Source organism: Emys orbicularis, chromosome 4 (genome assembly GCF_028017835.1).
Source record: "Emys orbicularis isolate rEmyOrb1 chromosome 4, rEmyOrb1.hap1, whole genome shotgun sequence".
Lineage (NCBI taxonomy): Eukaryota > Metazoa > Chordata > Testudines > Emydidae > Emys > Emys orbicularis.
This window is the reverse complement of record NC_088686.1, coordinates 63,477,304-63,501,002: the sequence shown is the minus strand read 5'-3', so window position 1 is coordinate 63,501,002 and position 23,699 is coordinate 63,477,304. Positions and strand designations below refer to the sequence as shown.

The window sequence follows — 23,699 nt, the reverse complement described above, 5'->3', positions numbered from 1 at the left end:
GACAGAGCAGAAGAGCTAGATTTCAAGTTCAACTTGCTGTCTGGCTCACGCACTTTCTGCAAGCACAAATCTTTGGAGGAGAAGGGGAAGTCATCTTTCTATATTTCACTCTGGAGATGCAGGATTCTGAGGAGTGTTGGGAGTAGATAGGACTGAAAACTCCAGACACCATCTCCTTGCACACCAGGATGAGTTGCACCACCCCACAGCCTCAAAAATTCAATGTTGTTTGGCTTGAAAGCATGACATCTGTAAAAGAGCGCAGTGTAAATTCATCTGACAAGCAGACAATGCATTCTGAGAGAACTTTGCAGCTGAAAGTTCCCCAGTGCGGATCCAGGACAAATGATCATTTTCAGAAGGGATTGTTTTATCAGTAAGGCTACATTTTAGTCACGGGTATTTTTAGTAAAAGTCATGGACAGGTCACGGGCAGTAAACAAAAATTCACAGCCCATAACCTGTCCATGACTTGTACTATATACCCCTGACTACATATTGGGGGGAGGGATGTCTTGGGGGGTGCTGCGGGTGCTTGTGGGGGGGCGGCCTGGAGGGCGCTGCGGGTACTGGGGGTGGTGGCCCAGGGGGCGCCGTGGGGGCACTGCGGATGCTGGGGGGGGTGGCCTAGGGGGATGCTGCAGGTGCTGGGCAGGGGGGCTGGCAGCAGCAGGCGGCCCGGGATCCCTGCTGGTGCTTGGGGGGGGTGGGGAGCAGGGCAGGCAGACTCCCTACCCGGCTCCTTGCAGCTCCCCGGAAGCGGCGACATGTCCCTCCCTCAGCTCCTAGCACCGCGCACTGTCCCCGCCCCAAGCACCGGCTCCACAGCTTCCATTGGCTGGGATCCACGGGCAGCCCCTGGGCCAGCCGCACTGGCCGCTGCAGAAGTCACGGAGGTCCTGGAAAGTCATTGAATCCGTGACTTCTATGACCTCCATGGCAAACTTGCAGCCTTATTTATCAGTAAACATTTTGGGTTAAACACATCTCTGGTGTAACACCACCAAATAGAATGACTGAATCACATGGAGTTACACTAGAGATGAATTTGGCCCCTTCTTTTCACACCAGTTAATACCCATTTGACTGATATTCATCATTTTTTTTCTAACACTGTCTTGCAACTCTAAGACATTGAGCTTCCACTGGGGAATTCCAGCTGGTGGGCAGTGCTGTTTTCCATCTATCTGGAACCTGAAGAACAGAATAAGGGATAAGTTTGTTTCAAGCTGTTCGTGTTTAGATAATTACATTGGTTGAACAGTGATTTATGAGTGTTTACGACTCCTGGGGCCCTAATGGAATTTGCTTTAACATGCAAATGATGGTTCTTCACCACCATCATCATATTATTTTTTGGAAGAGGGGAACCATGGCGGGAGAGATTATTTAATGGGGCTGTGGTTGTCTGGTGGTTAATGTGTCTGTGTCTTTGTTTTGGCCAGTTCCTCACAGCCCCATCCCAGAGGGACACCTTCCTCTTCCGCTCCTCCTAACTGTGGTCACTGTGATTGTAGTGCTTGGAATGGCTCTGGCTTGTGGCAGCCTATCCATCGGTAAGGAACATCTTTGGCTTGTATTAGTATACTCATTCCTGCTCTTGTATTAATCTATATGGAATATATGTGCCCAAAGAGTCAACGGTGTTACCATGACCCTGTCACTGTCCAATGTTAAACTGTTAAGCAAGGGTCAGAGTTTGGTATATAGAGACCTCGGTTTGCTGCGTTCCATGCCAAACAGACTAAGAAATATATGCTAAAGTTTGGAGATTTATTGGTTAGGATACACATGAGAGAAAGAGCTAAAATAAGTTATAAAGCAGTTTGAAATGGAATGATTATGTAAAACAGACTGGACCAAAATCTATTAAAAGTGCCTCTCTTATTTCACCAGACAACCCTTCTTGATGGGGAGGAAAGGGTTAGTTCTGTTGCTGTTCCGAGATGGGAAGGGTGGTGGCCTGTCCTGCTTTTGACAAATAGACGGCCCTGAGGAGGAGAAGAGATAGGATAATAAAGGTGGGAGAAATATAGCTTTTGCTGATGCTGCCAGGATTCTGGGTGACAGGTCAGTCCCAGGCAGATGCTCTAGATTGGTGGGTTGGCCATAACACCATTTGCCCTGGGCTCAAGCTCCTCGTCTGGTCTGGGACATCATCAGGCTGGGCTGGTCCCCCTGTCCTTCACCAGTCTCTCTCAGGCTGGGCAGAGCTGGTTGGACCATCTTGTCTCATTGTACTGATACTGCGTGGTACAGTTGACCTCAGGATCAAATGGAAAGCCAAGAGAGAAGGAGAGAGACAGGACAGGAGGAAAAATAGCAGGGCAAAAAGGAATACACAAGGGAAAGGGAGACAAAGCAGGATCTCACGTGTCTCCAGTTGGAGTCTCCACTGGTGCAGCAATGATGGCCAAGTGTCCACTGACATGCTGAGCTCTGGATTTTACGATGATGCAATGACTTTTGGGGTCCACAGGAGAAGGGCAAAGTCCCTGGAGTGGAGCAGAGGCCTGTCAGCCTTCCCCCTTCACCGGGAATTGCTCAGTTGACCCGCCTGTCCTCAACCCCGAAAGTTTCTTTGTAAAGGCCTTGAAAGCGGGGTGCTGGGCAGAATAGTCCATTTTCTCATTACTATTGCAACACTGCTCAAACCCACTGTCCCAAACCTGGCTTTTACCAGCCTCTGAGTTGGCCCCACTGAAAGAAGGGAGCCCACCTTAAAGCTATATTCTGCTAACCATGGTACTGATGGGGAATTGAGAGGGGCTCCAGCCAGGAGACTGGTGACTACCAGCCAAAGCCAGAGGAAGACTAGTCTGCCTGCGGACCACATTATTACTGCTGCTGCTAATAATTGGGGCCAGATTGTGTTCTACCCTTGCGTAAATCAAGTCATGGGGAGCCAGCAAGAAACATCACCGCTTGCCTGGCCCCATGTAAGGGCTGGGCACAATAGTAGCCCCATGAGCAGGGACTGCTCTGGCCTTGCTCCTTCTGGGGAGAAAACCACTTAGAAAGACCACTAGATCACTAAGCAGGCCTCCATTAGCAGCCACTAATCCATAGACTGCTGTCATGACCACTGGTTAAATATAGAACTCACTCAAGGGCATGGCATGGTCTCAGTCTGATTGGCCACTTGCTTTGTTGTCTTGGTTGAGTTACAGCAAGTCCTCTTGCTTGTTGGTTCAGGAGAGGTTGCTCCAGAGAAAGGGAGATGGAGCCCAGGCTCCATCTGGGGTCCAGGACTACATATGGCCAATACTCCATGCTCGTGTATCCCATTCAAGATGGAGAAGTTGCTGCAAAGAGAAAGAATGTGGTTGATGCTGGGGATTTAAGAATATTACTTGGATTCATAACTGCTGACTTGGTCTCTTTGTGTTGTTGATTGTTCTGTGCTGCTGGCATTGTTTCTTCTGCTCTACCCACATGTTGACATTTCACCCTCTGTTCTTTTGTGGTGTGCTCCCACAGTTTATCACCGTAAGAAGCAGCAGCTGGAAGGAGCCAGAGCACGACTGCAGAGCCCAGAATATAAACTGAGCAAAATCCGCACTTCCACCATCATGACAGATTACAACCCCAACTACTGCTTTGCAGGGAAGGCTGCCACGCTGAGCGAGCTGAAGGAGATCCCCCGGAAAAACATCTCCCTGCTTCGGTAAGGCTTGCTGCTGGGCCTGCTCCTTGATTCAGGGGAGGAGTTGTAGCCTTTGGTAAAGGTGGCAGGGTCACATATTTATTTTGTTTGAATGTATAAAATGTGCCATGGAGCATGGAGAACAAGAGACTGAGGGCTAGCTGGCTGACTAACCGTGGAAAGCTCACAGTCCAGCATGGTACCTAAATGTGGCTTTCTTGACAGCTGCTTATAACACCTATGCCTCACTTTTGTGTTCTACAAGACACCACTTTGTAAGAATTAGGCCCTGACTTAAGCACATGTTTAACTTAAACTCATGAGTCACATGTCCCATTGACTGACTGGCTTCCAGGTAGAAGCAAGAAGATTCCCTGTACTGTTCCCTCCCTTACACTTTTGGGATGTCCTGGGTTACTGGGGCTGCCTGGCTCCCAACAAATCTCTTCCAGGTCCATAGCAACGTTTCCTTTTCTGCATCAGAACAGGGAAAGCCACCCTGGGCTACTCTCATGACCCCTGCAATCCAGCTGATGTCAGTTAAGAGGGCATAGGGAGTATGGGCAAAATTTGACTGCCTATATTTATTCTGCTACTTCGCCGCCTTCAGATATCAGCCCACAGCCTTCTCTCTCTGACCCCCTGATTCACTGTAGCCTTAATATCACTGCTAGTAGCTGAAAGCCCATGCTGTTGCCCAGGTGTAATTCATGGAGTCACATGTGTAAAAAAGGTGAAAATGGCTGAGAACTTAAAAATTGGATGGTAACAGACTGCGAATCTCAGTGATGATTCAACCTGGTGATATTCTGAACAGAGACCCCTAAACCATGCTTGTAGCTGCTTCCGTCGCTTCACACTGACTCAATAGACCGTCTAGGCTTCAGAGTCGCGCACCAAGTGACATTCCTCGAATCTTCTTATACAGATAAATCTGTCACCAAATCCTAGGGTGCTGGCGCCAGTATAGATTCAGGCGGTTACTTTGTCAGCATGCAGTAGACACCTGTGTTTTCAGTACCACTGAAGGTCCAACACTACAGCACCAGAATGGGTCCAGAGGTGATTCTGGACGTTTTGACACTAGGCCATGTCTGGGACTGATTGCTTTGCCCTGGATTCCAGTTACGAGAACAGGTCCAAAACTATTCCTGAACTTGACACAGTAATACCTGCTTTTTCTCTTCCCTTCAGGGCCCTAGGGCATGGTGCATTTGGTGAGGTTTATGAGGGGAATGTGGTAGGAATCGCAGGGGATCCCAACCCTCTTCAAGTGGCTATCAAGGTCAGTACTTACAGCTAATGGCCTAATCTTTCCTGTACGGTAGCGAATACCCATGAGAGTGATATTACCATATAAAGGTTCCAAATAGAAATGGATTGTTACAATTATCATATACTGCGTGGTTAACAGTGATACACATGCTGCTAATGTCACACGTGGGAGTTATGAGCTTCCCATTGTTTTGATTTTTAAGCCAGGTAGCAATAGCAGCAGATTGCAAATAAACAGTTCTTGTTTGCAGCATGATGTTATAGTGGCTATACCTGATGGTCTAATGGGGGTGGGAACTGTTATGTTAATTTCAATGGAATAATTGGACCCATTGAGTCAAAGGCCTCTACACGACAGAACCTGAAGAGAAGAGTGTGTCCCTCAGCCTCTGCTGCCAATACCAGGGAGAGAGCTCCTACTACATCTAAGAGGAGGCTGTATGAATCTCAGTCACCCATCCATATAAAATATATTAGCTAAAATTAAAACAAAGTGCTAAATCCTCTGCCAGCATCAATCGGCGCAGCTCCACTGAAGTGAGGGAGCTCTGCTATTTGATACCAGCAGAGAGTTTGATCCGCTCTTATGGTGTTTGATGAGAGCCTTTCAGTAAAGTAATAGTCACCTTTAGGGTTCATCTACACTTGGAGCTGGGGGTGTGATTCCCAGGTTGAGGAGACCATACCCGTGCTAGCTCTCATCAAGCTAGCATGCTAAAATAGAGTGCAGTTGTGGCAGTGCGCCCTATGTAGGTGCCCTCAGATTCCCTAGGTGTGTACTCAGGGAGGCTAACCTGTCCCACAGCTCACACTGCCACAGCTGCACTCTATTGTTAGCATGCTAGATTGATGAGACCTAGCACAGGTATGTCTCCTTGAAATGAGAATCACACTCTCAGCTCCAAGTGTAGACGTACCCAGAGACACTATTCCAGCAATTCCAGCCATTACTGATACTCCAGGCTTTGTGACTGATACTCCAGACACCTCCTTTTTAAAAAAGGCTCCAGAGGCGATTCTGGCAATTACAGGCTGGTAAGCCTACTTCAGTACCGGGCAAACTGGTTGAAACTATAGGAAAGAACAGAATTATCAGACACCTAGAAGAACACGACTTTTGGGAGGAGAGTCAACATGGCTTTTTTAAAGGGAAATCATGCCTCACCAATCTACTAGAATTCTTTGAGGCAGTCCAACAAACATGTGGTCAAGGGTGAGCCAGTGGATATAGTGTACTTAAACTTTCAGAAAGCCTTTGACAAGGTCCTTCATCCAAGGCTCTTAAGCAAAGTAAGCAGTCATGGGCTCAGAGGGAAGATCCTCTCACAGATCAATAACTGGAAAGACAGGAAACAAAGGGTAGAAATAAATGGTCAATTTTTGGAATGGAGAGAGGTAAATAGTGGTGTCCCCCAGGAATCTATACTGGGACCAGTGCTCTTCAACATATTCATAAATGATCCAGAAAATTGGGTAAACTGTGAGGTGGCAAAATTTGCAAATGAAACAAAAAATTACTCAAGATAGTGAAGTCCAACACAAGATGGTGAAGAGTTACAAAAGGATCTGGGGGGAGGGATAGCTCAGTGGTTTGAGCATTGGCCTGCTAAACCAAGGGTTGTGAGTTCAATACTTGAGGGGGCCACTTAGGGATCTGGGGCAAAAATCAGTACTTGGTCCTGCTAGTGAAGGCAGGGGGCTGGACTCAATGACCTTTCAAGGTCCCTTCCAGTTCTAGGAGAGAGGATCTCACAAAACTGAGTGACCAGGCAACAAAATGGCAGATGAAATTCAATGTTGATAAATGCAAAGTAATGCACATTGGTATCCAAACTATCCATATAAAATGATGGGGTCTAAATTAGCTGTTACCACTCAAGAAAGAGATTTTGGAGTCACTGTAGATAGTTCTCTGAAAACTTCGTTCAATGTGCAGCGGTATCAAAAAAGCGAACAGAATGTGAATGTGAGTTGAGTTGGGGTTACCACTCGAGTTATAACTCGAGCTAACGGTGCTGTAAAGACACGGCTATGTCTAGGCTGCAATTAAAAACCCATGGCTGGCTAGTGCCAATTGAGTCAGGCTAATGGGACTCGGGCTGCGGGGCTGTTTAATTGCAGTGTAGAGGTCCAGGCTCTGGCTGGAGCCCATGCGCTAGGACCCTGTGAGGTGGGAGTGTCCCAGAACTCACACTGCAGCTTGAGCTGAAATGTCTACACAGCAGCTAAACAGCCCAGCAGTCCCAGCCCAAGTCAGCTTGCATGGGCCAGCTGTGGGTGTCTAACTGCAGGGTAGACATAGCCTGAGTGAGTGTGAGAACCCAGAACTGAAACTGACTAAACACTGCAAGTGAAACTGTCTAGTCTAGTCCTGAGTGACGGGCAAAAGTAAAAAGAGAGAAAAAGTACATTCAGATGCTATTTATTGCTTCCGTTTTAATGATCCAGGGCCAGACTGTGGCCAGCTTCTGTGTGAGTGAGCAAGCACTGCTCCCTGTTTGTGCCCTGTCTGCAACCTTCCCAGGTATTCACATAGCCCCCAGAGAATGAAACTGCTTAGAATCTGCTGTACTTCCTTCTGGAAGATGATACAATGTCCACATGGTAGATGAGAGAGGGAGTGTTATTTAAGGTCATACGGGCTGAGCGCACACGAATCACTTCACGGTGCCCAGATTGGGCAATCATCACACACAAGCTGGGTTCACCATGGTCTGGCTGTATCATCAGTCCCGTCTTTCACAGAGTTGGGCTTTGACAGAGCGGGTGGATGTAGAATAGAGAGCTTTAAAAAATACATCGAACGTACTCCTTTTATAAATGGTGCACGCACCAATGTAGTAGATGGCCCAAGGGGTGGTCTATTTCATTTAGCAAAATGCCACTCCATCCTCCAAAGCCCACACTGCAAATGGCAGTAGCCGTGTTCTCCCTCACAGCCTAGCCTGCAGTCAGTAGCGGACAGCCAGTCCCCTCAGTCTGCACACAGATAGCTGCAGCCATATCATCCTCCTCAGCGGTGGCCACTCCATCCTGCTCAGACCGGCACCTGCAGTTTGTATCTGTCAATGCCATTAGTACACATTGTTTTAAATCAGTGGTTCTTAACCTTTACTGCAGCCTGCACCCCTTTGGTTCTCAAAATATGTTCTCGCACCCCTTATCAAAAATCAAAATATGTTCTCGCACCCCTTAAACCTTAAGAATATGTTCTCACACCCCTTAAACCTAGATATATATTTTTGTTTGTATATTACAATAATCGTTAAAAAATGTATAATGTTAATAAATACATAGGTTTGATGAAACAAAGTAGTTGTACTTGTGTGTTTGTGCTTAATTTGTGTTTTCGATGATTTACCTTCTAAAAATATCTTGCATGTCTCGCACCCCCAGAAAGGGCATCTCGCACCCCCAGGAGGTGCAAGCACCCCAGGTTAAGAACCACTATTTTAAATGAACTAAACAAAAGCACTGCATGTAGTTAAATGCACACACAAGAATATTCTTCGCGTAGGTCAGTCGGCTCTCATTTCTTTCCCACCTCTTGAGTCGTATATGACCCAATGAGTAGGGGATTGGAAGAGGAGAGAGAGAGACTCATATCATAGCTACCACATAATCATATTGTGTCTTTACTGGCTTTTTTATACTTTTCTTAAATATCTTTGTTTCTTCTGGGTGCTTCTCCCCTTTCGTTCCCTCTCAACAGACATTGCCAGAAATCTGTTCTGAGCAGGACGAGATGGATTTTCTGATGGAAGCGCTGATAATCAGGTACATTTCTAACCAGGAAATTAACTCACTGACTCAGGAGATCAATAACAGGATGGCAAGACTTTCACATTTAAGTCACTGGTTCCAATCCAGCCCTGCTTGATATTAACTACAAATTGCTACAGCCAATGGCTGTTTGGCGGCCTATGAGTTAATGACAGCCTAGTTTCTAATGGACATGTGTCCACCTTGTACATGAGACCCTTACTTGTTATTTCAGCAACGCCGAAAGTAACTTCTCCAGTGGTTGTTTGGGAAATAAGCACTACATTCTTTTAATGGTGTTACATGTATATTGTACCTTTCATCTCAGGAAATCCCAGGGCCCTTGGCCATGTAGGACACACGTCCTGCAGTCCTTGTGTAAGGAAACTCCCTTTGATTGAATGGAAAATTGTATAATATGTGAACTACAGGGTTTGGCCCTATAGCCATGCAACCCTACTGAAATTCAGCCACCAATGGGGTGGAGAGCAGCAGTCAGGTGGCACACAACATGCTGCATGCCAAGGAGGGATTTTTCAGCCCAGGACATTGGGGCAAACCCTTCTCTTATTAAAAATGCTATGGGGTGTTTAGGAACAGCCCTAGACCTGTCTCTTGCATGGATGGCTGCACAAGGAGATGGTGCATGAAGCTTCCCCTTTATGCCCTTCAAGCAGTAGCCAATCACAACTGTAGCTCCTGTGCTCCCCTAACCACAGGGACTTCTCCCTCCCAATGCCTTCTGCAGCACTAGTCACCCCAAAGGCCCCGTGTCTCTGCCCCTCCTCTGCACCAGGCAGCAGAGTGGGGCACTCCGAACCCTCTTGAGGGGTGAAGTCGTGAACAGGGAACCAGTGTGTGCTGGGGAGCTCCAGGAGGTGTAGTGCAGCTCATCACCTCCCTCAGTGCGGGCTAGGGCTACTCAGGCACAATCTGTCTTTTGATGTCTGTGCAGAGTAGATCAGACAATAATTTATAAGGCCGGATCTCAAAGACCTTCTCATAGTGAGCTAGGTGGTGTATAATTTATCTGCCTAGGAAAGCTAGAGGGCTGAGCCATCCCAGTAATTCCATGCACTCTAGGTATTTCAAACCTGGGGTTTATGCGACTACATTAAGCTCACAAAGGAAGTTTGAAAAGAGGGAGATGATCTGGAAGAACTAATCTCTTTCACAGCACACAGCTGCTTTACTGGGGAGGTGGCTCTCACTTACCGTGGCATTGCCCAGATCTTGCCTGGCAAAGCAATCACCAGAAAAATCCAGAAAGAGCCACCCACACCTATTATAATTTCTTGCAAGCTTTTAGACCAAAAAAAAAGTGTCTGAAAGATATCGTGAAATGAATTGCTGGGAGTTACTTATTTTTATGGCTCTGCCCCTTCTTGAATGTTTGGAATAAAAGCATTCCTGTAGGTGTTTGTATGTGGATGACTTCATCTCACAGCTAGGACATGCTGCTGGGACTGAACTATTGACATCAGTCCATCGCCCGCAGACTGTTGGAATTCTGATTGGCAAGGCAAGAGGCGGCAGTGCTGATACATGGTTTTTAAAAGCAACCCATGAGATCATTTCATAATGTTTTGATTTATTTAGTAGAGTCTTCCCTCTCTGTCCCGCCACCCCTGCCAAAGTCCTCACTTCATCTCTAACCCAGGTTGGTAGTGATCAAAAGTCACAACCTTCTGATGATCGTTTGGCAGCGTATGTTAAATGAGTTGATTGTCTCAACCCAGTTCCTTGGGGACAGAAAAAATTACAAAACCAATTGCTACAATTGGCACGAGCTGGCCCTGTTTTTGGCAGACTGGACACTGAACTGAGACCCCCAGCTACACAGAAATTTATTTAACAAACAATGAAAAAAACCAAATCCCCACATGATAACATTTCATTTCAAATAGCTGTAATATTTTGGACTTTAAGATATCACGTTTCCTTTCTCCCATGACCCCTGTCACAGTTAAATCCATGAATCTTCTCTGCATTAGAGAATCACGGCAGGCGTGGGTGGAGAGAAGGGGCTGTTGTATTTGGTAGCTTTTGCCAGTTTTCTCCCACTTTCTGAGGAAGTTCGATTAAGGCAAGGCCAAGCAGAATCTCTTTGGGTTCCTTGTAAGTAGAGCTGGGCTGAGGGCACCATGCTTTGATTTAGCTGAGGTCAGGATTTGCTTTGACAGTGTGTTTCAGAACCAGGTTGTATTTCATCTGAATCACCAAAGTTCATGGGGGAGTTGGGTAAAAGGTTTTATCCCGTCTCTGATTTTGTCTTCTCCTTTCCATGTTGCTGTGGTGGTTGATTCACAGTAAGTTCAGTCACCAGAACATTGTGCGGTGCATTGGCGTGAGCCTTCAGACACTCCCTCGCTTCATTCTGCTAGAGCTCATGGCCGGTGGAGATATGAAGAGCTTCCTTCGGCAGAATCGACCCCGGGTGGTGAGACCATCTTCTCCTTTCCACTTGTCTGTTTTCATTGTGGCATTTTAATAGGGCTGATCTCTGATTCCCAACTCCTACAAACCTCTGGACATTTTCCACCCTTCCCTTGACTTGAGCAGATGCCAATAATAGAAAATGATTCTTGATCACATATTTCAAAGGATCCAGCTTATTCGCAATCAAGGAGGACACAGAATAAAGGATGTTTTCCTGTCGCCTCCCTGTTCTCTGCCAGGGTCAGCTGGACAACAGCATCTGAGAATGTTCCCTCAGCCTTCATCACACTGCTGTGTCAAGTGAAGAGCTGAATTTACAGCAAGGACCCTCGTTAACGGGAAGATGTTGGAGCAGCTCTTCAGCTGGCATAAATCGACATCACTGCATTGACTTCAGTGGAGCTATGTCGATTTACACCAGCTGAGGACCTGGCCCTACATGTACCATTAGTGCTGAATGAAATAGCCAATGCAAATAAATAACAACCTGGAATTAGCCCTGGGTTTTCTGCTTGTGGGTTGTTCATGAATCAATGCTGATTTCCACAGATGTATTTGTTATGGGAAAAAGGCTCCAGGAATAATTTGGATGAGCAGTTTTCAACGTATTGGCTGTTCACAAACTGCTAATTTCACCTATTTGCTATTGGTTATTCAGAGTCATGTAACTCACATGATATTGCTTCTGTTCCCTGAGTGGATGAGTGAAACTTTCTGAACAGGAGAATAAGGCCTGCTCTACAACCATTTTTTGTACTGGTGTAGCTATATCAATTAGCTACAACCCATAGTATGGACACAATTATAGCAGTATAAAGGTGTCTTATACAGGTATATTAGAGACAAGGTGGATGAGGTAATATCTTTTATTGGACCAACTTCTGTTGGTGAGAGAGACAAGCTTTCGAGCTAACCTGGAGAAGAGCTCTGTGTGTCTTGAAAGCTTGTCTCTCTCACCAACAGAAGTTGGTCCAATAAAAGATATTACCTCATCCACCTTGTCTCTCTAATATCCTGGGCCCAACACATCTACAATTACACTGCATAATACAGGTATTGTTTATTCCCCTTCTCATACTAGAATAAATTATACTGGTATAAGTACATTCAACCACCTCTACACCAAGGAGGTTGTAGGGCTTTGACTACGTCAGTATAGTGAAAGTAGTACAACTTTTGTGAGGCGACAAGGCCTATGGAACGATGAATAGTGATTAAACAACAGTGAAGAGCGAATGTTCTCATTTGCACACAGCGAATACGAGTAGTAGTGTGAAGAACAGTCATTCCCTAAACATTTGTGTGAAAACAAACCTGTTATCAAGAATGTTTGTTAGCAACAAATAAAAAGGAGCAAGAATTTAGTTGAACCAAAACAGCCCTTCCAAATTCAAAGAAATATGCCTAAAAAATTTCCCTGCAGGAGAAGAAATGATTGCTAGAGAATAAGTGGGTGTCACAGGTGAGTAGCGGGGGGCAGGGGGGCAGGGGGGAGTTTTGGCCCAGTCTAAATAAAATGGCCAATGCTTCTATCGAAGGTGTGAAGTGAGAACTGCCCGCTGTGGCGAGCAGTATGAAAATAAGCACAAAGGAGCTTTAAAAAGTGGGAGAAGGGAGAAGTGGGCTTCTAAAGAATGACTCTGGTGATGCTAATGGGTCACAGCAAAAATTAGTGAGGTTTTTTTTTAAAAAACCACATCCATCCAGGATTTTGAATGGAACGAGAGAGAGTGAGCGCATGTGAGAGAGCAAAGACGAGTGACTGCACTACTCTGTGCCAGCACCAAACCCTAATGACCTCCAGCCCTGTAACATCCCTTGTGATGGGGGAGAGGTAGGACTCAGGAATAATAAACACGAAGGGTACTCTTTACATAGGATGCTGTACACACAGATGCTGTAGCTCTCCCTGGCTCTCTAGTGCACAGACTGATGGAAACACCTTGGGTGTGTCTAAGCAATCACGCAACGGTTTGCTGAATACACTGTAGATCCAATGCAGATTTTTTTTAGCCCAGAGAAATCCACACTCCCAGCACTATGGGAGTTAAACTGTGCTCTTCTCAGTGAGTCCCACTTTGATGGGATGTCTACCCCACACAAGGCCTAAGGTGGCCAGGTGGGCCTATTAACCACCTAGGCTATATCTAGTAGTAGCAGCCAAGGAACAAGAACTAATTAGAGATGAGGCTCAGCTGGAGAGGAATGGGAGGGGCCTGTATAAAGCCCAGTAGCTGAGAGAAGGGGGATTTCAGTCAGTGTTAGGAGGGCAAGGTAGGAAGTAGCCCAGGGATACAGCAGTAAGGTTCAGGACTGTGCAGCCCTTGACTGTTTGTTGTAGGGTCCCTAGGCTGGAACCGGGGGGGGGCGCGTGGGTTTCCCTACCAGCCACTGGGCAGTGGTGCTGTTAAGGCGTAGTGAGAGGAAGGACTGCCTGGGACAGCGGGTCCCAAGAAACTTTGATACCCTGGAAAGGACTACAGTGACTTGGCCGGAGGGCCAAGCCATGAAGTGGGAGCAGCCGAGTCCCAAGCGAGTGAGACAGGGAGAGTGATGGAGTGAGCAACCACAGGAGGGACATTGGTCTGGGAGAGCTAATCCCCAGATGTGGCCAGAAGGAGGTGCTCCGGTGGTGACTAGTGACACCCTGCTAACCTCACTAATTTTTGCTGTGTGACCCCTTAGCATCCCCAGAGTCATTCTTTAGCAGCCCACTTCTCCCTTCTCCCAATTTTTAAAGCTCCTTTGTGCTTATTTTCACACTGCTCACTACAGGGGGCAGTTCTCGCTTCACACCTTTGATAAACGTGTTGGCCATTTTATTTGGACTGGCCAAAACACACTCTCTCTCTCTCTCTCTCTCACACACACACACTCACACTCACACTCTCTCTCTCAGGGGGAATCTAATAGACTTACTTCCCGTGTCTGGCAAACTTTAACCTTAAATAGAAATCTCTTCTCTCCTTTGACCCACCTCCCTTCCTCTTCATTCCTGTCTTTTTATTTCCTCCCCTCACTCTTCTGTATCTCTCTTTCTCCTTCCTTTCCTATCCCTCCAACTATTCTATTTTTCCTATACTCTCTCCCCCATCCCACCACCTTTCTCCTCTTCTCACCTGGGTGCATCTGTCTCTTATCCAGAATCAGCCATCCACTCTGATAACACAGGACCTGCTGAACATAGCCAGGGACATTGCTTGTGGCTGCAAATATCTGGAGGAGAACCACTTCATCCACAGGTGAGATGGGGCAGTCCGGACCAGTGTGAAGGTTGCTTGAACTCCACTGGGCTTGTACAAAACCTATGGTTTTCCCTTTGCAAGGGAATATGCAGACATGTTTTTCAGTTTGGATCCATGTGGTTTTACGTTCCCCAAGATAGACTGAGTAAGATCTCAAGGAGAAGCTCAATGGAACCCATAGGGTTTCGACAGGTTTCACTGCAAAAAACATGTGGATACAGGAATTTCCCATGTTTCTGAAGCAAAAACCATAAGCAGGTTGAGATTGGACCTATTTGACTTGAAAAGTGGTCTGAAGTTAGCGCTTGGTGTGAAGCCAAAAGCAGGCAGGTCTCCTTGTATAGCCCTAGGTAACCATTAAGATAACCTATTGCAGTGTCTTCACAAGTGACTGCCTAAGTGAACTGTCAATCAAGACTATAACTAATGACTAGGAAGGTCTGCGGGCGTTAGCTAATCCCTGAACACAGCACAACTAATGACGCCACTTTAATAGCAAATATTAGAGAGGTTTCCATGTTATAACATGACAAAATGGTGTGAACTCCGCTGCTTTGCATACAGTGCTAAAGCACAATATTATGAATAAAGATTTTCAGAGGCAAAAATGGGAGTTAGATGCCCAAATCCCATTGACTTTCAATGGGAATTAGGCTCTTTGCTGCCCTTCGTACTTCTAAAAATCTCCCCCTTGGCTGTATATACTTCCAGCAGTTCATCTACTGGATATCTGTATCGCATACACACCTGAGGTTCTTCCTGCTTTCCACTAGATGGTAGCATTACCTACCCAAATGTGCATGAGAATAAGGAGTAGCTTATTTCTCTCCCTTCTGACCTCACTGTAATTGACTTGTTGATCGTTTTAGAGTAGCATCAGCACAGAATAACCTTTGATGTTAGATCCATTGACTAGGGAAGCAGAGAGCAGGGAGATTCAGAGTAAAGCAAAGCAGGACTTGTGCTCAATGGCCCAGTGGGTAGGATGCTGAACAGGGAGGAAGGGTATGTCTGCACTGCAATCACAGGTGGGACTGAGGCACATGTAGACATACCCAAGTTAGCTTTGATCTAGCTAGCTCAGATAGCAACAGCAATGAAGCCGCAACAGCCTGGGCGGCAGCACAAACTGTGCAAACCAACCTGGGCCCCAGGGTATGCACTCAAGCAGCTAACCCATGCTGCCGCCCACGCTGCCATGGTTTCACTGCAGGTCAGTTCACCTCTTTGTGCCTCAATTTCCTCATCTGTAAAATCAGGATCATGAGATTTGCCGCCCTACAATCTGTGGATGAAGTGCTAGAGAAGAGCTAACAGTTGCTACGAGTAGCTTCTAAAAATTCCCAGTTGACTGGCAGCATCTCTCAGTTTCAACGGAGAGCTGGTTTCAATTCATGGAATTCCCAGTCATAGCACCTTGCTGAATTCACCTGTCACCGCCACAGCTCTAAAGGCCATCAGGTGCCCAGCTCATGTCAGTGGAAGGAGCAGGGACCCACACCCAGAAGGAGGGAGTAGGTTTCAGATGGGATTGTACTCAGGGTAGCTAGCCTGTCCTCTGCTCATGCAGCCAGAGCTACACTGCTCTTTTTCAGCACTCTAGCTCAATCAAAGCTAGCATGAGTATATCTGCCCGAGCTAAAAATTACACCTCCAGCATAGACATGCCCATGGTGTGTGTGCTACACAGTAACAGGGTGCAGCTTGCAGGTATGCCAGGAAGGGGAGGCTTCACAGAGGCAGAGCAGAGTATCCACACCCAGGTAGAAGCACACATACACACACACATCCCCTTTCTGCAGAGCAAACAGGCTTAACCGCTACACCGCCAGGCAAGAGTGGGAGAAACTGGAAGAAAAGGGGGAAACAAGGCAGGCAACAATGAGCAGGGAACGGTGAGGCTGGTGTTTGCTTTCCTCATGCTTAGCATTATAGGCGGGAATATGCACTTGTGGTTAGGGCAGTGGAGGAGATAGGATGCTGGGGTTCTGTTGCCAGTTCTGCCACTGATTCAACATGTGGCCTCAGGCAAGTCACTTCACCGTGCCTCAGTTTCCCCCTCTGTAAACTGAATGTAATAAGGGATCTTATAAAGGTTAACAAATACAAAGCACTTTAAAATCCTCAGATGAATGTTGCTATAAAGGGATTATTATTTACTTAAGCACAATACAACATATGGAAATTCTAATACTATCTTCTCAATGTAAACATTTCTAAAAAGGACGTTAACTCAGGACTGGGCTGGCTTGCCAGCTTACTGACACAGGGCAAGATTGTGATTGTGTGGGGGAGTGAAGGGATGTAAAGCCCCAACCCTAACCCCTTGCACAGCTGTCTGAGAAGGGAGCACTGGGTCTGTGAGCCCAAGCAGGCAGAAAGAGGCAGGGAGTGGGTGGATCCAGGACTGTGCTGCCCTCTCTCACACACACCCCATACTAGGCAGTAGAGTGGCTAATTGTGAAGGGCTGTGAATGCTATGCTGGTAATCATCCAACACAGCATATTCTACCTCCTGCACAAAGCAGGAGCTGCAGAAGAATTCTAACTCAGAGGCGTGTCCTGAGTCACACTTCCTTTCTGCAGCTCCTCCTGGGCTGATACAGGTATGTGACATCCCTTACTCAACATAGTCCATACAGTGAGACAAAGGAAGTGCTCATCAAAGCTGAATTACATGCGAGAGGCTGAGGAGTTTCATAGCTGTCTTTATAAACTGTTTTTCAGTCTCTTCCACGTCAGAAAGTCTCCACAGTGGGGTGTTCACTGTCTCTGTGATGACTCAGATCTTTGCTCTGAGCCATGGTTTCAGACTGGCCCTCAGGAAGAACTCCCCAGACTGCTTTGCTTCCAAGTGGCACATATGGTAGAATCCAGGACTCCCTCTGGAGCGGACCTGGCATAAGATTTGTGAAAGATTTTTCTCTGTATCTTGATTTCTTCATTGCCCTCAAGGATGTTCTCCTCAAAGCTGCTAAACTCAAATTCTTTTGGCTTTCTGCCCTCAGTAAAGGCAGGCAGGCAGTCGAGCAGCCTGCAGGAACCCAGCTCCCAGCTAGCATGGGGGCAAGGTCCAGACCGAGATCATTGAGCAGGTCACATGGAAATTCTCTCAACTGAGACCAGGCCAGAACCAGTGTCATGGAGTATGGGGCAAAATTTTTTTTTTCTTCAAACCCTCTCCCCTCCCCCAGACATGGGATCCCTATTCCCACAGCTTTCAAAGCAAGCCATGAAACATTCCAACTCCTGTGAATTCTCAGATACCAATGGGCAATTTGTCTCCAGTGGCTCCAGCTCACTCTTCATTAGGTGTGATTGGTCCCCACTTAGCCCAGACACAGCAGCAGGGAGTGCACGGGTGAAGAAATTCAGATCCTGCTCTCCGAGAGATGGACCAGCCTCTAGGTGTCCCATGAGATGTCATGAAGTGGCTGCTGCTTTCCTTAGGGAGGCATGCAGGATTCATGCCTGCAGACTGTCCTTCCAGGCTGCTTGGTAATGCACTGACCCCTGCACAGGATCCCTGCTCTCAGGCGTTTGGCCCAGGGACTGGTGAAGGATATTGGTCACAACCAGCTCTTAAAGGGGCAGTGCAAAGTCTTAAAACCTCTCAGGAGAGATTCCCACTCTAAAGGAAAGGAGGAAATCGCTAAGGCTGAGGCTTTGAATGAGATACCTCAGACTCTCAACTAAGCTTTGCAGAGTTAAGCATGAATGGGGGCTCTAGCTTCACAAATGCTTATGTTTTTAGAAAATAAAACACTAAAACCAAAGAAACAGGCAAAGCTGAAGAGCTGTGTAATCCTTCCTCACCTGCTTTGAGGTTGTGATGACGTTGGAATGGGAATTCCTTAGCAAGACCTACTTGTACCTAAGAACAAAAAAGGTCTTCCTTACTCTGCCTAAGCTTAAGTCTGCTGTGGCCTCTATAGTGAAGTGTATAGTCATACCAACTGAGGGAGACAGGACCTATAGACAGGACAATATGATCTTCACTCAGACTAAAATTGGATACAGCAGCCGCAGCCTGGGGAGTATTGGCTGCAGCCTCTTATTGCGCAGGTCTACACACTCCTGGGATGCCCTTATGAGCATGTGCCCACACACACATACACCCCAAGACCTCCATAAATCAATTTAAACTACATTTCCCATGTAGCTTTTTCAGGCCTGATGCTTCACCTGACTCTGATTTGCTGTACATTCAAAATTTCCAAAGACAGGTCCTGGGGGCAAGTATGACTCCAATTGAAGAAACTGGAACTGCGAGCTAACATCTGGTGTCCTTCCCGATATTTTGTTGATGCACTCTTTAGGGAGCACAGAGACAAAGGCGTCACTGAGGCTGTATGCCAGGGACTAATCCCTCCTCCTTCCAGTGGGAGGCTATTCAAGCTCCCTTATCTCAGTGTTCCCTTTGAAGCCATTGCCCCTCCAGGTTCCAGCATAGAGATTATGCAGCAGGAAGAGGTCATTGCTATCTATCCTAAGAGTTGGAAGAATCAGGCTGGGATTCTCTGGAAAACCATCCAACCCCAAACATTTGTTTTTGGGTGTTCCAAGAGATTTTTCTCTCTCTGTGGGCCCTCATATGGGGGTGAACCTGCTCAGAAAATGAGTGCTTGAGAACATCAGGGAAGAATATTCAGTAGAACTCTCTCCTTATCCCAGGAACAAGTTTATCCTTTCCACAAAGTATATTAAAAGAAACCAGCAAAGTCCCTTCATAGCATCAGAAGATGAAGGGCACAATAGTCCATCTCTTACGCACTGAAATGATAGAACCAGTTCAGTGGCAGGAGAGATATTTTGGAAGGGACACAAGATTCTTTGTGGTACACAGAAACAATGGCATGCAGCCCATTTTAGATCTCAGGTCTTTCAGCAAGTCCATAAGGAGATCAATATTCCAGGCAGAAATATTGAAATTCATCATTACAGCATTATTTCCCAAAACTTCAGAATATGAAAATAAATCTCATGGAGATCTATTGAAGATATGATCAGGGAGAGTCACCCAGGGGATACTGTAGCTTCTGCTACAACAAGATGCATTAACAATATAGAGTATTTCCGTTTGGACTCATAAATTCTACCTGGGTATTCACAAATTCCATATCATCCGTCCCTTCAAGCTACATGTCTACTCTGGTCTGGCCAACATTCTCATCAGATTATACAGGGCCCAGAAGACACAGCTAAAAGCCTTCAGAAACATGGCTTTGTGCGAACAAGTGGAAGGGCCAGTTACAGCTCTCACAAAATTCCAGCATCTAAGTTATCATCCAAGACTATCTTTATTTCAGAAGAATATATTGTCTGATTTGCCAAACATTAGCACACGTCTCCTAAGATAAAATCTCTGACTCAGCTCCTGTGCTACTTGGTCTCATGTGGATAACCAGTCCTATTCTTGCTTCATCTCCAGACAGCAATTGCAGCAAATAAGTATATGAAGATCTTGGTCCAGATCCAGTACTAGCATCACTTGGTGAATTTATTGTTAATATTATTTAACAGCTATCTGATCATAGTTTCCAGGGAAGCTGGTCTTAACTACAGATTCTGGACACCATGAAGGCGGAACATATCTGGACTCCTATATGACTTGCGGGGCCGGGGGGTACGTAGACCAAGTAGGAAACATGGGGTACAACCTGCCTCATGTTATGGACATCAAGATCAATCCTTTTCCAACAGATTATTATTATTATTTTTTAAAAGTGTGTATATAACTGCTAAGAAGGCAGAAAACCTTCAGCACTGCTTAGAGAGGTAGCCTCGTTCATGTCCTGGACAGATACGCTCACTCTGTTCTTTAAGGTTCTATACCAAGAAGGAGAGTCAGGGTCAACTGTCTCAGCAAGACACACTTAGAACTAAGGGAATGCAGCCTAGATCAGCTAGCTTTTCGGTGCATCTCTGGCCAGGTTGGAAGCCTATTGATGAACTTCTTTGCACCCAAATCCAGTTGGAGAACCAAAAGAGGAGAGGAGGAGACACTTGAAAGCAGAGGCTGTTGATCCTCTTGTGACGGGTTAGACCCCCCTTCTGGGATGCGACCTGATGTGCTGGCGTTCAACTGAGCCTCCCCTGCTCAATCAGCCTGGACTCCTCCCTGCTTTGCTGAATTAGGATCTCCAGCCTCTTGCAGCGCGCACACACACACACACACACACACACACACACACACACACACACACACACACACACACAGCTAGGGCCACAGCCCGCTGCAGACACAGCCTGAAGTCAGCTCTGTATGAGAGGGCTCCCCGGCACTCACATGCCCACCCCTTTTGGGAGACAAACTGGAATGGGTTACCTAGGGAGGTGGTGGAATCTCCATCCTTAGAGGTTTTTAAGACCCGTCTTGACAAAGCCCTGGCTGGGATGATTTAGTTGGTGTTGGTCCTGCTTTGAGCAGGAGGTTGGACTAGATGACCTCCCGAGGTCTCTTCCAACCCTAATCTTCTATGATTCTAAACCCAGAATACTACTGTTTTGCATTGTATAGAAATATCTGTACAGCTCAAGCTCATAAAATTCTCCCTCTTCCTCCAGTGTGAAGAGAGGTGTGTATGACTTCTTGCCCCCCAGCTAGAAATTGCATAAACTGGGTTGAATAATAAACCAAACAAATTTTATTAACTATAAAAGGCAGATTTTAAGTGGGTCAAGGGATAGCAAACAGATTACTAAGCAAATGAAACAAAGTGCGCAAACTGAGTTTGTCACACTAGATAGGTAGGATACAAATTAGCAAATTCTCACCCTGAGTGATAAACAGGCTGGCAGATTCTTAAGGCACAGGTTGTCTTGGCTTTCCCAGGTTTTCATACACAGGCTAAAGATCTTAGCCTGGGACCATCACTTCTCCCAGTTCAGTCTTTGTTCCTCAGGTGTTTTCAGTTGTGTTGTTGTAGGGAGAGTGAGGACCCCTCCTGTTGTCATTGTCTCTCTTTTATATCTTCCCCCCACTTTCTGGAAAGCTTTTTTGCCGTGACCTGGGTCAAACAGTTCCCATTGTGTAGATCTATCTCTGAGAGGTTGCTATTGCACACAGTTCCAGGGGTGATCCTTGTGCTTGTGTGAATTTCTTCAATAAGCCACTAACATTGTTTGGCCTCATCCACCATAGCACATTTGAAATATAGAGACATGGTCAATATTCCCAGCTTCAGATACAAAAATGATACATGCATACAAATTGGATAAACACATTCAGTAAATCACAACCTTTCCAATGGTACCTTACATGAGCCATCTTGCATAAAGTATATCTTAGTTATACCACATTTGTATCATAACTATATTTCCATGAAGAATATGGGGTGTAAAGTCACACCTCTTATCTCAGAAGTGGGCTAAAAGGCCTACTTTATACCTTTCCTCCCTCAGCCACTGAAAGTAAAGATAGTGAAGATTGTGAAGGAACAGGCCACAATGATTGTAAACTTCTTCTCATAAACCCGCAGGTCTTGGTTCTCAGACCTGATTCAGATATAGCTCAAACCTTCTCTCAAACTCCCAACTAATACACAAAACATAGCTCAAGAGGACCTATCCTGAACCAATATCCAGACCTGTCTAGCTCATCAGCTGGGAAGCTGAGAGGAAAGATCTATAATCACTCATGCTGAGAAGCTGATAAACACCCTCCTCACATCTGAGAGGACATTCACAGAAGATGTCTGTGGGTAACTTGAGGTTTAGATGTTGGTGTTACAAGGGACACACATCAGGGCAAAGTCAGCTGAAGCAAAAGACAGTCTAATGTTTTTACCAGATGGTTTGACCATGGGGCTCCAGGCAACACTTTTTGGAAAGGCCAGCCAGCAGAGTCAGGCATATTGCACTGTAAGAAATGCATGAGAATCTCCCATCACTGTCACACAACAGATTCCTGAGGACCACTCCTCTTATCAGTCCTCTAGCAATACACACATCCTGTCATAATCTGGATCTGTGTGTAGGATCTACAAGTCCACATAAAACTACTTGTCAGCATCACAGTTGGTAGCTGTCTTCCTCTTCTCACTGAAACTGTCTTGTCTACTCACCACCTCCTTGTCCAAGGGACTGCAGAGGTTGGTATGCTCTCAGTTATACTTCAGTTACACGTTCCACCAAACATGGCAGTTCTGTGGACTCCCCAGGTCTCCATCTTCAAGGTCACCACAGTCTTCCTCATGTAATAGGAAATGATATTGTTGCCTTTTTGAATGAAACCAAGCACTCTAAGAATGTAGAAATGCATAAGTTAGATGTGAACAGAGCCAACAGAGGAATAAAGATTTCTATAACAAAGGCATTCAAAGCCTCAGGCACAGCTCCTCTCATTACTATGCACACTGTGAAAAGAGCAGCGATTTTGTGGGCAGAGAAATCACATATATCTTATGAGAAGGGCTGAAAGGCTACTACAGGGTCTTCCAGCCACCTTTTCTCAAACACTCTAGACTTGACATCCCCACCTGTGCTGATGCAGCATTTGGTAGAGGAGTGTTTTGGAGCAGGGAGCCCCCTTAAATTCATTTTCAATTCTACATGGGTAAATATTAATCCTCCCTTCCTCCTGCCCTAGGGATGATTTACGTCTTTCTACAGCCCACTGTGAAGGCTGTCTGACACAAAGGGGACTGAGAAAAGGGAAATTCTGTCTTACCACTGAATTTTCATTCTAGGACCCTCCATGTCAGACAGTCTGACCCTCCCTTGGAGGACTGCATTATATCTAGGGTTTTATTCTGGCTGTTGCTTGCTTGTTGAGTAGTTTGAAAGGGAAGAGGTGTTCCTCCGGGAAATCCTTACATTTTATGTCAAGGCTCTGCTGTAAAGAGTTTGAGTTGAATAGTACTTTTATACAGTAGTATTTTTCAGTTTTGGGTGCTGTCTTTCTGGAGAGTTCTTTCGGAGGGGCCATCGTAATCCCAGCCTCAGAGCCAAAATTTGGTCTGCCTCCAGTCACCCTGGAATTGGGGAACACCCCACTGTGAAGACCATCTGACACAGAAGGTTCTAGAATAAAAATTCTCAGGTAATACAGAATTTTCCCAGTTAGTTATTTCTGCTTGATTTCTGCTTTTTAGAGAGAGAGAGAGAGAGAGAGAGAGAGAGAGAGAGAGAGAGAGAGAGAGATATTTTTCAGGCAAATAACAGAACTTGCCTTAAAGTGCCCTTCTGCTCAGAAAAGTGACTATATAAAAGACACCTTCCCACTCAGCAGATCTGCCCCTTTGTGTAGTGAGAGTCTTATCTGCTGATTTTACTGACTAAATTAAGCTTGACTGCTCTCACCACTGCAGAGCCAGAACATCTACGAGGGA

General features: G+C 46.1%; 1 protein-coding gene across 1 annotated transcript in view; it reads left to right on the top strand.

Moving 5' to 3' along the window:
• LTK (leukocyte receptor tyrosine kinase) overlaps positions 1-23,699 on the top strand; it is a 186,747-nt gene that overhangs the window by 154,683 nt on the left and 8,365 nt on the right. The window contains exons 19-24 of the mRNA XM_065403647.1: positions 1,446-1,556; positions 3,481-3,667; positions 4,841-4,931; positions 8,634-8,698; positions 10,994-11,123; positions 14,267-14,364. Coding sequence (XP_065259719.1) covers positions 1,446-1,556; positions 3,481-3,667; positions 4,841-4,931; positions 8,634-8,698; positions 10,994-11,123; positions 14,267-14,364 — 682 coding nt within the window. The remainder of the gene's footprint in view (positions 1-1,445; positions 1,557-3,480; positions 3,668-4,840; positions 4,932-8,633; positions 8,699-10,993; positions 11,124-14,266; positions 14,365-23,699) is intronic.